The following is a 14,632-nucleotide window of genomic DNA, read 5'->3' as shown; positions in this document are numbered from 1 at the left end:
CTGTGCTCTATCTAGTCTCAGGTATGGATTCCATCTTATGGAGTGGGCCTTAAATCTATTCAGATAGTGGTTGGTTACTCCCAAAGCACTTGTGCCGTTATTACAGCAATATACCAGAGACCATCCTTGTGTCATTCTTCAGGTGCTGTCCACCTTGTTATTTTGAGGCAGGGTCTCATTGAACCTGGAGCTCACTGTTTAAGGTAGGCTGGCGTGCCTGTGGGCCTCCAGGATCTTCCTGTGTCTGTCTCCCCAGCACTAGAACTCTCACGTGTATGCATCTGTGCTTGCTTTTTATATGCGGGTTTTGAGGATGGAACACAGCTGTTCATGTTTGTTTAGCAAGGACTTTACTAAGCCTTTTTCTCTTTTGCATCTGTGCAAAAGATATGTACATGCATGTTAGCATGTGTGAGTGCATGTATCTGTGCAAATGTGTGGAGAGCAGAGGCCGATATTGCATGTCTAGTTTATCAAGCCAGCTTGTTCTGGGCCTCCTCCTCTTCATCTCCCAAGTGCTGGGATTATAGGCAGGTTGTTATACCTGCCTATCATTTTTGTGAGTGCTGGGATCAAATCTCTGCTCCTCACATTTGCAGGACAAGTGTGTTACCCCTGAGCTGTTTCCCTAGCCCTTGACTAAGTTTTTGTAACACTGCTTGCTCTCTATTTAGTCCAGGAGCCCAGCCCGTGGAATGGCACTGCCTACTTTCAGGGTAGGTCTTCCTATTTCAGTTAACCCAGTGTAGAGACTTCCTCACAACACAGGCTTGTCCCCCGTGTGCTTCTAGATCCTGTCCACTTGTCAATCAAGAGTAACATTGACACAGTATGTCTATGGGTCTCTGCCTGTCAATATGTCCATGCTTGAAAACCATTGAGTTGTCAGGAACCTCAGATCTGCTTGGTGCGACTATGTGGAATTTGAGCTGGTGTACTGGTCTCTTCAAAGCTGTCTCCCAGCCCAGGCTTCACCACTGCAGGGGGCCTTCTGCTCTGCTCCGAGCCTGGCTGGCAAGTGTGTGGGGCAGGGTGGCAGTTTTACTCTTGCCCAGGGCTGGGGCTTCTAACTTCCTCATGAATAAGTGTGTGGTTTTTCTTTTAATAGAGTTTAATATGCTCTGTGAGGGTTATGAAGCAAGAACACCAAATCCAAGAGCTTTAGGATGTACTTCTCCAAGTCACTTTTGCGTCTTTTATGAGTCATTCTCAGATTAGATTCCCTATCCCTTTGTGTGTGTGTGTTCATGTGTATTTGCATGTGTGCATGTGTGTGTATGTGTGCATGCCTGTGTGTAGTGTGTATATACTTACACATATGTGTACATCTATGTGGAGGTCAAATGGAAAATTTGGGTGTCCCTCAGACACCCTATTTTTTTTTAGACAGGGTATGTCACTGTCCTGGACCTTGGTAGCCTGGCTAGCCAGTGATCTCCAGGGAACCCCTATCTCCACCTTCCCAGTGCAGAAATTCTAAGTGCTCACTACCAAGGGATGGAATCAGGCTTACAAGGCAGCATTTCATCCACTGAGCCATCTCTCCAGCTTGAAGTCTTTCATTTTGAGACAGGGATTCATTATTTTGCCAGGCTCAAGCTATCTGTTCCTTTTATCTTAGCTGGTATGTGTATGTGAACATGCACGCTCATACATACATGCACGTGTGTGCACATGTATGTATGTATATCCCACTGTATACATATGGAGGTTAGAGGATGTCTCTTTCTTTTTGCTATGTGAGGTCCAGGGATCGAACTCCAGTTGTCAGTTTTGGTAGAAGCACCTTTACCTGATGAGCTATCTCAGTGGCTCCAGGGTAAGAGTCTCTTTGCCTCAAAGATATTGGATGTTTTGGGATAAAATAAACAGGGGTTGTATGGGTGCAGAGGGCTCTGGTTGGTAGGAAAATGCTATCTAAGGAGTTGATTCTGACAAATGCTAACTTGTATAGAAGGAACACAAAGAAGGGAAGACTCATAGAGGTCTTCACGGGAAGGGCAGTCAGGGAGGGCTGCTGGAGTGGGTGGCTTCTGAATGGCTCTAAGGGATCATGGCCTGGAGCTAAGCAGAGTGTGGTGGGGCCCCTGTGATTTGAGGGCTTGGGAGGTTGAGGCTGGGAGTAGCCAGCAGGAGCTGGGGAGGTAGCTTAGCTGGTTAAGCTGTTTGCCTTTTCCTCGGGAGCATGGGGACAGAGGAGGAAGACAAGGAAGATGAGGAAGATTAAAATAGAAGCGGGGAGACAGCTCAGTCAATAAAGAACTTGCCTTGCAAGTACGAGGAACTGAATTAGTTCCCCAGAAGCCAAGAATCCAGGAGTGGCAGCTTATACTTATAATCATAGCTGAGGTGGAAGAGACAGATGGAGTCCTGGGGCTCACTGACTCCCTAGCTTAGCCCACTCAGCAAGCTCCAGGTCAGAGAGAAACTGTCTCAAAAAGATAGTGGAGGGCATGTGAGGAAGAATGACACCTTTGTCCTTTGCTGGGAGTGAAGGTAGGGGTTGTGAGTGCATAAACAGACTCACGCAGAGATGTATGTTACATATTTGAGGGAAAATACACATCAACACAGGTGACGTGAGCTGAGCACCTATTGCATACCATTCAGTGCCTGGGCCCTTCTGACATTGGGGACAGCAAGTTTTGTAGCTATTGAGAGAGTAGCTGCTTAGCATGGTGTTCTAGTTTGTTTGCTGTTGCTTTGATAAACACACCATGACCAACAGCTACCTTCACAACCTAGTCTGTCATGAAGGGAAGTCAAGGCAGAAACTCAAGGCAGGAACTGAAGTGGAGACCTTGGAGGAGCAGGGCTGACTGGCTTGCTCTTCCTGCCTTTCTTTGTCCACCCGCCTTGGGGAGGCCCATAGTGGTCTGGCTCCTGCCATATCAATCCACAGGCTTGCCTCTAGGACAGTCTGATGAAGGCAGTTTCTAAACTGAGGTTCTCTCTTCCCAGATGACTCAAGCTTGTGTCAAGTTGACAAAAACTAGCCAGTGCACATGGCTTAAGGGGTGGGAGGGTTTTTAGGAATGTCGAGGACTGTGATTGCCAGGCGTGCAGGACCATGGGAAGGTGTGGAGGGGGTGGGAACTTGGCAGGCCCCCCACCCTTAGGAGAATCAGCATTCCCTTTGTGCAAAGAGATGGAGGTTGGGTTTCCTGGGAAGCTCTTGCCACACCCAGGTAAAAGGTAATTAGACCTTGATTGGCAGCCAGGAGGGCAGGCCACGGAAGCAGAGCCAGCCAGGGAGGTGGGTGAACACAAAACAAAGACATTCAGTTTTCTTGCCCTGTTCTGATATGAGTACATTTTCCTGTCAGTCACTTCCTGAAGAGCTTCCATGCTGAGGCTCAGGGGCCCTGGGCTGGGGTCGGCTGCCCTTTCCTCTGCACTTGATGTCTTACTCAACCCTCCTGTCAGCCGATTGCCTCATAGATAGGGTTATGATTATGTTAAGGCTTCTAACTAGGCAGCCAAAGGAATTATGTTCTTTGCCTTTTGAAAGGAATTATTTAGGCATGGTTGCTTTACAGGGAAAGCCATTCATCGGGGCTGGCTTAGCAATTTGAAATGCAGAGCCCACAGTGGGTGACCACAAAGCTGGCACTGGCCCTAATTGTAGCTTTCCCATCTTCTCTGATGGGGATTGGACAGAAGGCCTTGTGCACAGTAGGCAGGGGCTTCTACCTCTGAACCACTGTCCCATCTCCTCACTGGGGAACTCTAGGCAGGGACTCTATCCCTGAACCAGACCTCCAGCCTCTCACTGGGAGATTCTAGGCAGGGGTTCTTCCCTTAAGCCACATCCCAGCCCTCATTAGGAGAGTCTAGGCAGGGGCTCTACATCTGAACCATGTCATTCAGCCTAGTCCATGTATCCCAGATTATCCTCATACTCATAATCTTCCTGCCTCAGCCTCTTGATCACTGTGGTTACAAGTTGCCACCATCCCTAGCACACCATATATCGTTATCTATTCATTCATTGATGGGCATTTATGGCGATGGCTATTCATCAGAATGATGTGAATATTAAGGAAGGGGAGCTCTTACATACTGTTGTGGAAATGTCTGCTGGTATAGTCAGTGGAGAACCAATATAGAGGCTTCTCAAAGCCTGGAAACAGATCATCCTTTCCTGGGCAACTCTGCAAAGTTCACGAAATCTGGATGTGGAAGAGACACACCTGCTCACATTGACCGTGGCACTGTCTCTGTTAATAGCCAGGAAGATTGGAAAAGAGTCCTGTTTTTTTCCTTCATTAAGCTTTTGGTTGGCATACTGAAGAATGGGTTTCAAGCTATGTCATTTTGTGTTTCTATATGATTGTACCTTGCTCATCACCCCTGCCTGCCCCATTATTCTTACTTGGATCTCTGCCCACATGCATGTTTCTTTACCTCAACTGCTCTCCTTTCTGCTTCTGTCATGCATGTATATAATATATGTAACTATTTCATTCTGTATGACTGGCTAACACTCCATTGTGTCTACATGCCATATTTTCTTTGTTATCTGTTATTATCACTATTTTTTAAGACAGGGTCTCAAATAGCCCAGGTTGGCCTCTTACTTGCTATGTAGCCGAAGATGACCATCAACTCCTGAACCTCCTGTCTCCTGCCTCCTAAATGCTGGGATTATAGTTGTGCGCCACCATATCCAGTATGTGCTGGGCATGGAACTAAGGGGCTTTATGCATGCTGGGAAAGTGGTCTACCAGCTGAGCCACAGTCTAGTTCTCATCAATTGCTTGTTTCATAACTTGGCTATTGAGAAGATGTCTATATTACATTATGTGCCACATTTTCTTTATTATTTATCCATTTAAACTGCTTTCACATATAGATATTGTGAGCAGAGCAGCAGTGAGCATAGATTTGCAGGAGACTCTGATATGCTGACCTAGAGTGCTCTGGGATATATAGCCCCTGTGTGTGTGTGTGTATGTTAGAGACCAGAAGTCTACTTCAAGTGACAACTGTTCCATAGAAGCCCTCCACTTTATTTCTTAAGGCAGGGTATCCTACTGACCTGGCGTTCGTTGATACAAGTAGCCCAGTAAGCTGTGGGAATCTGCTATCTCTGCATGCCCCCAGCCCTCAAAGACACATGCTGCTGTACCAGCTTACTACGTGGGTCCTGGGCATGGGCGTCAGGTCTCCATGCCTGTACAGAAAACACTGCTGTCTTTCTGACTCTGGCCTCATTAGCTGTTCTAGAGTCTTTGACTCATCTACTTTGCTTCTGTTGTCTGCCCTTTAGTGTGCCCTGGCATGGACATCAGGAACAACCTGACCAGGCTGCATGAGCTGGAGAACTGCTCAGTCATCGAGGGCCATCTGCAGATCCTCTTGATGTTCAAAACCAGACCCGAAGATTTCCGAGACCTCAGTTTCCCCAAACTCATCATGATCACAGACTACCTGCTTCTTTTCCGTGTCTATGGCCTGGAGAGTTTGAAAGACCTCTTCCCCAACCTTACAGTCATCCGAGGCTCCCGCCTCTTCTTCAACTATGCCCTGGTCATCTTTGAGATGGTCCACTTGAAGGAGCTGGGGCTCTACAACCTCATGAACATCACCCGGGGCTCTGTCCGCATTGAGAAGAATAATGAGCTCTGTTACCTGGCCACCATTGACTGGTCTCGGATCTTGGATTCTGTGGAGGACAACTACATCGTGCTGAACAAAGATGACAATGAGGAGTGTGGGGATGTCTGTCCAGGCACTGCCAAGGGCAAGACCAACTGCCCTGCCACCGTCATCAATGGGCAGTTTGTGGAACGGTGCTGGACACACAGTCATTGTCAGAAAGGTATGCTGGAGGCAGCTCCGTTCTAATCCATTCCTTCCTGGTCACTGGAAAGGTTTAGGTGATGAAGGGTGCAGAGTACAAACCCTAGAATTTCCATCAAGACAATACACTCACCCCTCGCCTCCTTATCTTTGAGGGATACACTTCACTATGGCGCATATACATTTTTGTGTGTGTGTATTTATATATATCTATACTTTTCTATTGCTATGATAGAATACCATAACAAAAATAAACGGAGGCAGTTGGGGTATGGCTCAACATTTGAGAGCATTTTCTGCTCTTCTAGAAGACTCATGTTCAGTTTCCAGCACCATATCACTCAGAAAATCCAGTACCCTGGGCCTCTGAGAGTTGTGCATGTAGTGTGTGCAGATACACGCATACACACAGACACACACATACATACTGTCACTTGGTAAGAGATTAACAACCATAACCAATACTGAAATAGAATAATTATAATGGTATTCTCTAATAAAATAACAAACATCACTTTTGCACTTAGGGGGACACCGTTAAGTAAAATAAAGATAATTTGAATATAATCATCATTGTTTTAACAACTAGTTTTATTTTTTTATTTTTTTAATTTTTATTTATTTATTTATTAAAGATTTCTGTCTCTTCCCCACCGCCGCCTCCCCTTTCCCTCCCCCTCCCCCAATCAAGTCCCCCTCCCTCGTCAGCCCAAAAAGCAATCAGGGTTCTCTGCCCTGTGGGAAGTCCAAGGACCACCCACCTCCATCCAGGTCTAGTAAGGTGAGCATCCACGAAACTGCCTAGGCTCCCACGAAACCAATAGGTCCAGTAGAATCAAAAACCCGTTGCCATTGTTCTTGAGGTCTCAGTAGTCCTCCTTGTCCGCTATGTTCAGCGAGACCAGTTTTGACCCAGGCTTTTTCAGACCCAGGCCAGCTGGCCTTGGTGAGTTCCTGATAGAACATCCCCATTGTCTCAGTGTATGGGTGCACCCCTCGCGGTCCTGAGTTCCTTGCTTGTGCTCTCTCTCCTTCTGCTCCTGATTTGGACCTTGAGATTTCAGTCCGGTGCTCCAATGTGGGTCTCTGTCTCTGTCTCCTTTCATCGCCTGATGAAGTTTAATATTCAGGAGGATGCCTATATGATTTTCTTTGGGTTCTCCTTCTTATTTAGCTTCTCTAAGAACCCGAATTATAGGTTCAATGTCCTTTATTTATGGCTAGAAACCAAATATGAGTGAGAACATCCCATGTTCCTCTTTTTGGGTCTGGCTTACCTCACTCAGGATGGTGTTTTCTATTTCCATCCATTTGCCTGCAAACTTCAAGAAGTCCTTGTTTTTTACTGCTGAGTAGTACTCTAATATGTATATATTCCATACTTTCTTCATCCATTCTTCAATTGAAGGGCATCTAGGTTGTTTCCAGGTTCTGGCTATTACAAACAATGCTGCTATAAACATAGTAGAGCATATACTTTTGTTGTGTGATAAGGCCTCTCTTGGGTATATTCCCAAGAGTGGTATTGCTGGGTCCATGGGTAGGTTGATCCCAAATTTCCTGAGAAACCTCCACACTGCTTTCCAGAGTGGTTGCACAAGTTTGCATTCCCACCAGCAATGGATGAGTGTACCCCTTTCTCCACAACCTCTCCAGCAAAGGCTATCATTGGTGTTTTTGATTTTCGCCATTCTGACAGGTGTAAGATGGTATCTTAAAGTTGTCTTGATTTGCATTTCCCTGATCGCTAAGGAAGTTGAGCATGACCTTAGGTGTCTTTTGGCCATTTGAACTTCTTCTGTTGAGAGATCTCTGTTCAACTCAGTGCCCCATTTTATAATTGGGTTGATTAGCCTTTTACGGTCTAGTTTCTTGAGTTCTTTATATATTTTGGAGATCAGACCTTTGTCAGTTGTGGGGTTGGTGAAGATCTTCTCCCAGTCAGTGGGTTGCCTTTCTGTCTTAGCAACAGTGTCCTTTGCTTTACAGAAGCTTCTCAGTCTCAGGAGGTCCCATTTATTCAATGAGGCCCTTACTGTCTGTGCTGCTGGGGTTATACGTAGGAAGTGGTCTCCTGTGCCCACGTGTTGTAGAGTACTTCCCACTTTCTCTTCAATCAGGTTCAGTGTGTTTGGACTGATATTGAGGTCTTTCACCCACTTGGACTTGAGTTTTGTGCATGGTGATAGATATGGGTCTATTTTCATTCTTCTACAGATTGACATCCAGTTTTGCCAGCACAATTTGTTGAAGATGCTCTCTTTTTTCCATTGTATACTTTTAGCTCCTTTATCGAAAATCAGGTGTTCATATGTTTGTGGGTTAAAGTCAGGGTCTTCTATTCGATTCCATTGGTCGACTTCTCTGTTTTTATGCCAATACCAAGCTGTTTTCAATACTGTAGCTCTGTAATAGAGTTTGAAGTCAGGGATGGTAATGCCTCCAGACGTTCCTTTATTGTATAAGATTGTTTTGGCTATCCTGGGTTTTTTGTTTTTCCATATAAAGTTGATTATTGTCTTCTCCAGATCTGTGAAGAATTTTGATGGGATTTTGATGGGGATTGCATTGAATCTATAGATTGCTTTTGGTAGAATTGCCATTTTTACTATGTTGATCCTCCCAATCCAAGAGCAAGGGAGGTCCTTCCATTTTCTGGTGTCCTCCTCTATTTCTTTCTTCAAAGACTTGAAGTTCTTGTCAAATAGATCTTTCACTTCCTTGGTCAGGGTTACCCCAAGATATTTTATGCTCTTTGTGGCTATCGTGAAAGGTGATGCTTCTGTGATTTCCCTCTCTGTTTCCTTATCCTTAGTGTATAGGAAGGCAACTGATTTTTTGGAGTTGATCTTGTATCCAGCCACGCTACTAAAGGTGTTTATCAGCTGTAGGAGTTCTTTGGTAGAATTTTTGGGGTCGCTTATGTATACTATCATGTCATCTGCAAATAACGAAAGCTTAACTTCTTCCTTTCCAATACGAATCCCCTTGATCCCCTTATGTTGTCTTATTGCTATTGCTAGAACTTCAAGCACTATATTGAAGAGGTATGGAGAGAGTGGACATCCTTGTCTTGTTCCTGATTTTAGTGGGATGGCTTTGAGTTTTTCTCCATTTAATTTAATGTTAGCTGTCGGTTTGCTGTAGATAGCTTTTATTATATTTAGGTATGACCCTTGTATCCCTATTCTCTCCAAGACCTTTATCATAAAGGGGTGTTGAATTTTGTCGAATGCTTTTTCCGCATCTAATGAAATGATCATATGGTTTTTTTCTTTCAGTCTATTTATATGGTGGATTACATTGATAGATTTGCGTATGTTGAACCAGCCCTGCATCTCTGGGATGAAGCCTACTTGATCATAATGGATAATTTTTCTGATGTGTTCTTGAATTCGGTTTGCCAGTATTTTATTGAGAATTTTTGCGTCGATATTCATGAGTGAGATAGGCCTGTAATTCTCTTTCTTGGTTGGGTCTTTGTGTGGTTTTGGTATCAGGGTAACTGTAGCTTCATAAAAGGAATTTGGCAATGACTTTTCTGTTTCTATATTGTGAAATACGTTAAGGAGTATAGGTATTAGCTCTTCTTGGAAGTTCTGGTAGAATTCTGCGTTGAACCCATCTGGTCCTGGGCTTTTTTTGGAAGGGAGATTTTTGATAACAGTTTCTAGTTCTTCGCGACTAACAGGTCTATTTAGATCATTCACCTGGTCTTGGTTTAGCTTTGGTATATGGTACTTATCTAAAAAAATGTCCATTTCTTTTGCATTTTCCAGTTTTGTGGCATACAGGCTTTTATAGTAAGATCTAATGATTCTCTGGATTTCCTCTGTGTCTGTGGTTATGTCCCCCCTTTCATTTCTGATTTTATTTATTTGCGTGTTCTCTCTCTGTTGTTTAGTTAGTTTGGATAGGGGTTTGTCGATCTTGTTGATTTTCTCCAAGAACCAACTTTTTGTTTCATTGATTCTTTGGACTGTTTTCTGTGTTTCTATTTTGTTGATTTCTGCCCTCAGTTTGATTATTTCCAGTCTTCTACTCCTTCTGGGCACCTCTGCTTCTTTTTTTTCTAAAGCTTTCAGGTGTGCCATTAAGTCCCCAATGTATGCTTTCTCTGTTTTCTTTAAGTGGGCACTTAGTGCTATGAACTTTCCTCTTAGCACTGCTTTCATCGTGTCCCATAGGTTTGAGTATGTTGTCTCTTTATTTTCATTAAATTCAAGGAAGACTTTAATTTCTTTCTTAATTTCTTCCTTGACCCAGGTGTGGTTCAGTAGTTGACTGTTCAGTTTCCATGAGTTTGTCGGCTTTCTGGGGGTAGCATAGTTGTTGCCATCTAACTTTAATCCGTGGTGATCTGATAAGACACAGGTGGACACTGATATTCTTTTGTATCTGTGGAGGTTTCCTTTGTTTCCGAGTATATGGTCAATTTTTGAGAAGGTTCCATGAGCTGCAGAGAAGAAGGTATATTCTTTCCTATTTGGGTGGAGTGTTCTGTAGATGTCTGTTAAGTCCATTTGCTTCATTACCTCCAATAATTCTCTTAATTCTCTATTAGGTTTCTGTCTGATTGACCTGTCCATTGGAGAGAGAGGTGTGTTGAAGTCTCCTACTATTAGTGTGTGTGGTTTTATGTCTGCCTTGAGTTTTAGAAATATTTCTTTTACATAAGTGGGTGCTTTTATATTAGGGGCATAGATATTCAGGATTGAGATGTCATCCTGATGAATTGTTCCTGTTATGAGTATAAAGTGTCCATCTCGATCTCTTCTGATTGATTTTAGTTTGAAGTCAGTTTTGTTGGAAATTAGTATGGCCACACCTGCTTTTTTGTTAGGACCATTTGCTTGAAAGACCTTTTCCCAACCTTTTACTCTGAGTAGATGCCTGTCTTTGTGGTTGAGATGTGTTTCTTGCAAACAGCAGAATGTTGGATCCTGTTTTCGTATCCAATCCCTTAGCCTGTGCCTTTTTATAGGTGAATTGAGACCATTAATATTAAGTGATATTAGTGACCAGTGGTTGTTTACTCCGGTTATTCTTACTGTTTTCGGTAGTAGAGTTTGTGTGTGTCCCTTCTTTGAGTTGTACTGGTGAAGGTTCGCTAGATTCCTGAGTTATTGTAGTCAGTGTTGGCAATGTTGGATTCCTTGGGTTGCGATTTTCCTTCTATTACTTTCTGTAGCGCTGGATTTGTGGCTACGTATTGTTTAAATTTGTTCTTATCCTGGAATGTCTTGTTTTCTCCATTGATAGTGAATACTAGCTTGGCTGGGTATAGAAGTTTGGGTTTGCATCCATGGTCTCTTAGTTTTTGAAGAACCTCTATCCAGGACCTTCTGGCTTTCATGGTTTCCATAGAGAAGTCAGGTGTAAGTCTGATCGGTTTACCTTTATAAGTTACTTGGCCTTTTTCCTTTGCAGCTCTTAATATTCTTTCTTTAACCTGTATATTTTGTGTTTTGATTATTATATGGCGAGGGGATGATTTTCTTTGATCCAGTCTGTTTGGTGTTCTGTATGCTTCTTGGATATTCAAAGGAATTTCTTTCTTTATGTTGGGAAAGTTTTCTTCCATAATTTTGTTAAATATATTTTCTGGGCCTTTGAGCTGTGATTCTTCCCCTTCTTCTATTCCTATTATTCTCAGGTTTGGTCTTTTTATTGTGTCCCATATTTCCTGAATGTTTTGTGATGAGAATTTGTTGGCTTTGCTGTTTTCTTTGATCAGTGCGTTTATTTTCTCTATGGTGTCTTCAGAATCTGAGATTCTTTCTTCTATTTCTTGTATTCTATTGATTATGCTTGTTTCTGCAGGCTCTGCTCGTTGATCTAGAGTTTCCGTATCCATCTGGTCCCCCGTTTGTGTTTTCTTCTTTGCTTCCATTTCAGTTTTCAATTCTTGAACCTGTTTGTGGGTCTCATGTAGGTATTTACTCAATTCTTCAAACTTTTTGTTATACTTCTCATCCATTTCTATAAAGGTGTTTTTTACATATTGTTTAAGGGACTCTATTGCTTTCATAAAGTCGATTTTTTCCACTTCTTCTGTGTTTGGGTGCTCAAGACCTTCTATTGTAAGATCATTGGGTTCTGGTGCTTTCATATTGTTTTTCAGGTTATTGGGTGAATTTTTGCCTTGGCGCCTGCCCATCTCCTCTTATTGATGCTCTCTAATTGGTCTTTTAAAACCAGATCAGGTTTCCCTGCTGAAAGAGGCTCCTCTTGCAAAATGCCCTCGTTCTGTTTCCTGGCTTCTGCCAGGGGCCAAGATCCCTCTCACCCCTCAGACGGGTCTTCAGGAAAAGAACCAGGTTCCCTGTATGCCAGGGACCTCGCCAACCAAAGGCCTACCTCTTTGATTAAATTGTCCTGGGGCGATCTGCTCTCAGTGTTGCGCTGGTCCCTGCCGCCTGCGTTGCCTGCCACTGTGTCAGTACCCGCCGGTCCGGCCCGCGCCAGCTGCGTCGCCCACCGTGCGTCGGTTTCCGCCCGCCGCCGTCCGTGCATCGGTTTCCGCCTGCCCAACAACTAGTTTTATACTTGAAGTTGATTCGTATATCAGGTGTGGCAGAACAGGACATCTTGAGATTTTTATTATGCCACTCCAAAAAGTACATGATTGAAAACACGAATTGATTATTTCTGGAATCTTCCATTTGGTAGTTTACCGTTGACTATGGGTTATTGAGACTGTGGGAGGTGAGATCTCTGATAGGTGAATGAGTGTACTGAACCCCGCGTTAGGTGTTAAGACATGGGTGTGGCTTGTATGTCAAAAAACTTTTATTTACAAAATAAGTAGGGGGGCAGATATTTTGGGAGGACTGTTTGCCACACCCCTGCTGGATAGTGAATGTTCCTGTGGGCCTCTGCTTGGTTGAGTAGTAGACCATGCAAAGGTGTGTATTTGACATAACATATTTTTCTTATCTGCTTATAGAAGTCAGTTTGCAAGAGATAGTCAGAAAAAGAAAATGTGTAAAAATTCAACTTTGAAAGTAGTATTTTTTTACATCTATTTATTTTTATTTTGTGTGTGTGTGTATGTGTGTGTATGCATGCGTGTCTATATATGAGTATGCACTTGTATTCCATGGCCCACATGGAAGTTGGAGGACAACTTTTAGAAGTTGGTCTTCTTCGTCCACATACTTAGGTAGTCAGGCTGCGGGAGCAAATGCCTTTACCTTTGAGCTGTCTCTCCACTCCCTTCAGGATCTGTTGCCTCTATATCTTTCGCCTTCTGAATTATAAGGCACTTAGATTATTTCATTTTTTAAAAAAAGAATTTGACTGTTTTAGGGTTCAAGTTTTATTTTTTAAAATAATTTTTATTATATATACATGGGTGTTCTGCCTTCAAGATTGTCTGTGTATCACATTTGCGCCCTTAGACAGACGCCAGGAGAAGGTGTTGGGTCCCCTGGAATTGTAGTTCTAATGGTTGTGAGCTGCCTTGTGGGTTTGGGACCTGAACCCAGATCCTTGGCAAGAGCAGCAAGTGCTCTGAACTGCTGAGCCATTTCTCCAGCTCCATGTTTGTTTCTTTTAGCCTTGTTTTCCAGAAAGGAAATTTCTGGGTCAGAGGCTCCTGATTTGGATTGCCAAATGGCTTTCCAGAAATGTTGGACCTGTGGACTGGACTCCCAGCCTTGAATGGAGAGAACTGGCCTTTGAGAGTTGTTTAAAAACGTCTTTCAGAAAGTCCTCGGGTGGGTGCTAAGCCTATACTGTGACTGTTTATCTCTGCTTGTGTTTGATTTCAGGGCAGAGCCTCTAAAAACATGTTTATCATTCAGGATTTCTCTGCTCCCCTCTTTCCTTGTGTGAGAACCTGTGTGGGTTTGGCAGAATCTAATCTGTAATTTTCTTCTTTGAAGCTTGTTAATCTTTTTGTCAATTTCATCTGTGGCTCTTCTTGTTCAGTGGAGAAAATATTCTGAATGTTCAGAGCTACTGGAGAGTGATGGTGTTGTTGTTGAAGACAGACTCCCAAAGCCTTGTGTATGGGAGGACTACGCCGTACCACTGGGCAATGCTACCAGCCTCTCAAGGGGGGCTTCTAAACAGGGGCTCTGACTTGATTTTTGCATGCCTTTTTCATGTCTTTTACTTAAAATCGTCTCTACACATAAGATGTTCTCCGTTAAACATTTCTGTTTAACTATCAAAATGTATAAAATCTTCCACTCTTGACTCTGGGGAACTCTGTGTGGATATGAGTCATTCTGGGGTACTTTGTGCCCCCTAGAGACTCATGGGGGTGGGTCTTGATGCTGTTTGTGGCAGAAACCAAGATAGATGTGATAGCAGTCATCTGTAATCCTAGTCTGGGAAGATTGAGGCAGGAGGGTGGCAAATGTGAGGCCACCCCTCGTTACAAAGTGAAACCTTGAACCCCAGAAAAAGGAAAGAAGGAAGAAAAGAGATAAGAGGGGAAGTTGGGAGACATTCTATTCTAAAGAAGGAAAAAAATGGAAGGAAAAGAGAGAAAGGGGGAAGAGAAAGAAGGAAAGAAAAAGTCTCCCCTTCCTGTGGCTGTTATTGTTTCTGCCTCCCTCTCCTGTACCTGGGGCATTTCTGTTCTGAGTGCTAGCTTTTATTGTGTTTTGATATCCAAGAGAGCAGTTCATTAGCTGTTTATGGCTTCAGTGACCTCATTCGCATGTTGTAAAATTCCCTGGGAAGGACTGGTGAATGGGAGAAAAGGAGTGGGTGGCTTATGGGTTAGCACACAAAGGGTAGGAGGAGGGAGGGGAGGAAGTGTTATTTATTTTTACCCCTATCCGAGCTCAAAGGAGCAATGGGTCTTGTGGGT

The 14,632-nt window shown here is 43.5% G+C and overlaps 1 protein-coding gene across 3 annotated transcripts in view; it reads left to right on the top strand.

The window, feature by feature from the left end:
- The window catches only part of Insr (insulin receptor), a 144,487-nt gene that overhangs the window by 18,174 nt on the left and 111,681 nt on the right, over nucleotides 1-14,632 (top strand). For all 3 annotated transcript variants that reach the window (XM_050127343.1, XM_050127342.1, XM_050127341.1), the window contains exon 2: nucleotides 5,273-5,824. In XM_050127343.1, coding sequence (XP_049983300.1) covers nucleotides 5,273-5,824 — 552 coding nt within the window. The remainder of the gene's footprint in view (nucleotides 1-5,272; nucleotides 5,825-14,632) is intronic.

This window comes from Alexandromys fortis, unplaced genomic scaffold (genome assembly GCF_014885135.2).
Source record: "Alexandromys fortis isolate MF-2015 unplaced genomic scaffold, M_Fortis_MF-2015_v1.1 scaffold_271, whole genome shotgun sequence".
In the NCBI taxonomy this organism is placed as follows: Eukaryota; Metazoa; Chordata; class Mammalia; order Rodentia; family Cricetidae; genus Alexandromys; species Alexandromys fortis.
The sequence above is the reverse complement of the archived record's forward strand: the minus strand, read 5'-3'. Positions and strand labels throughout refer to the sequence as shown.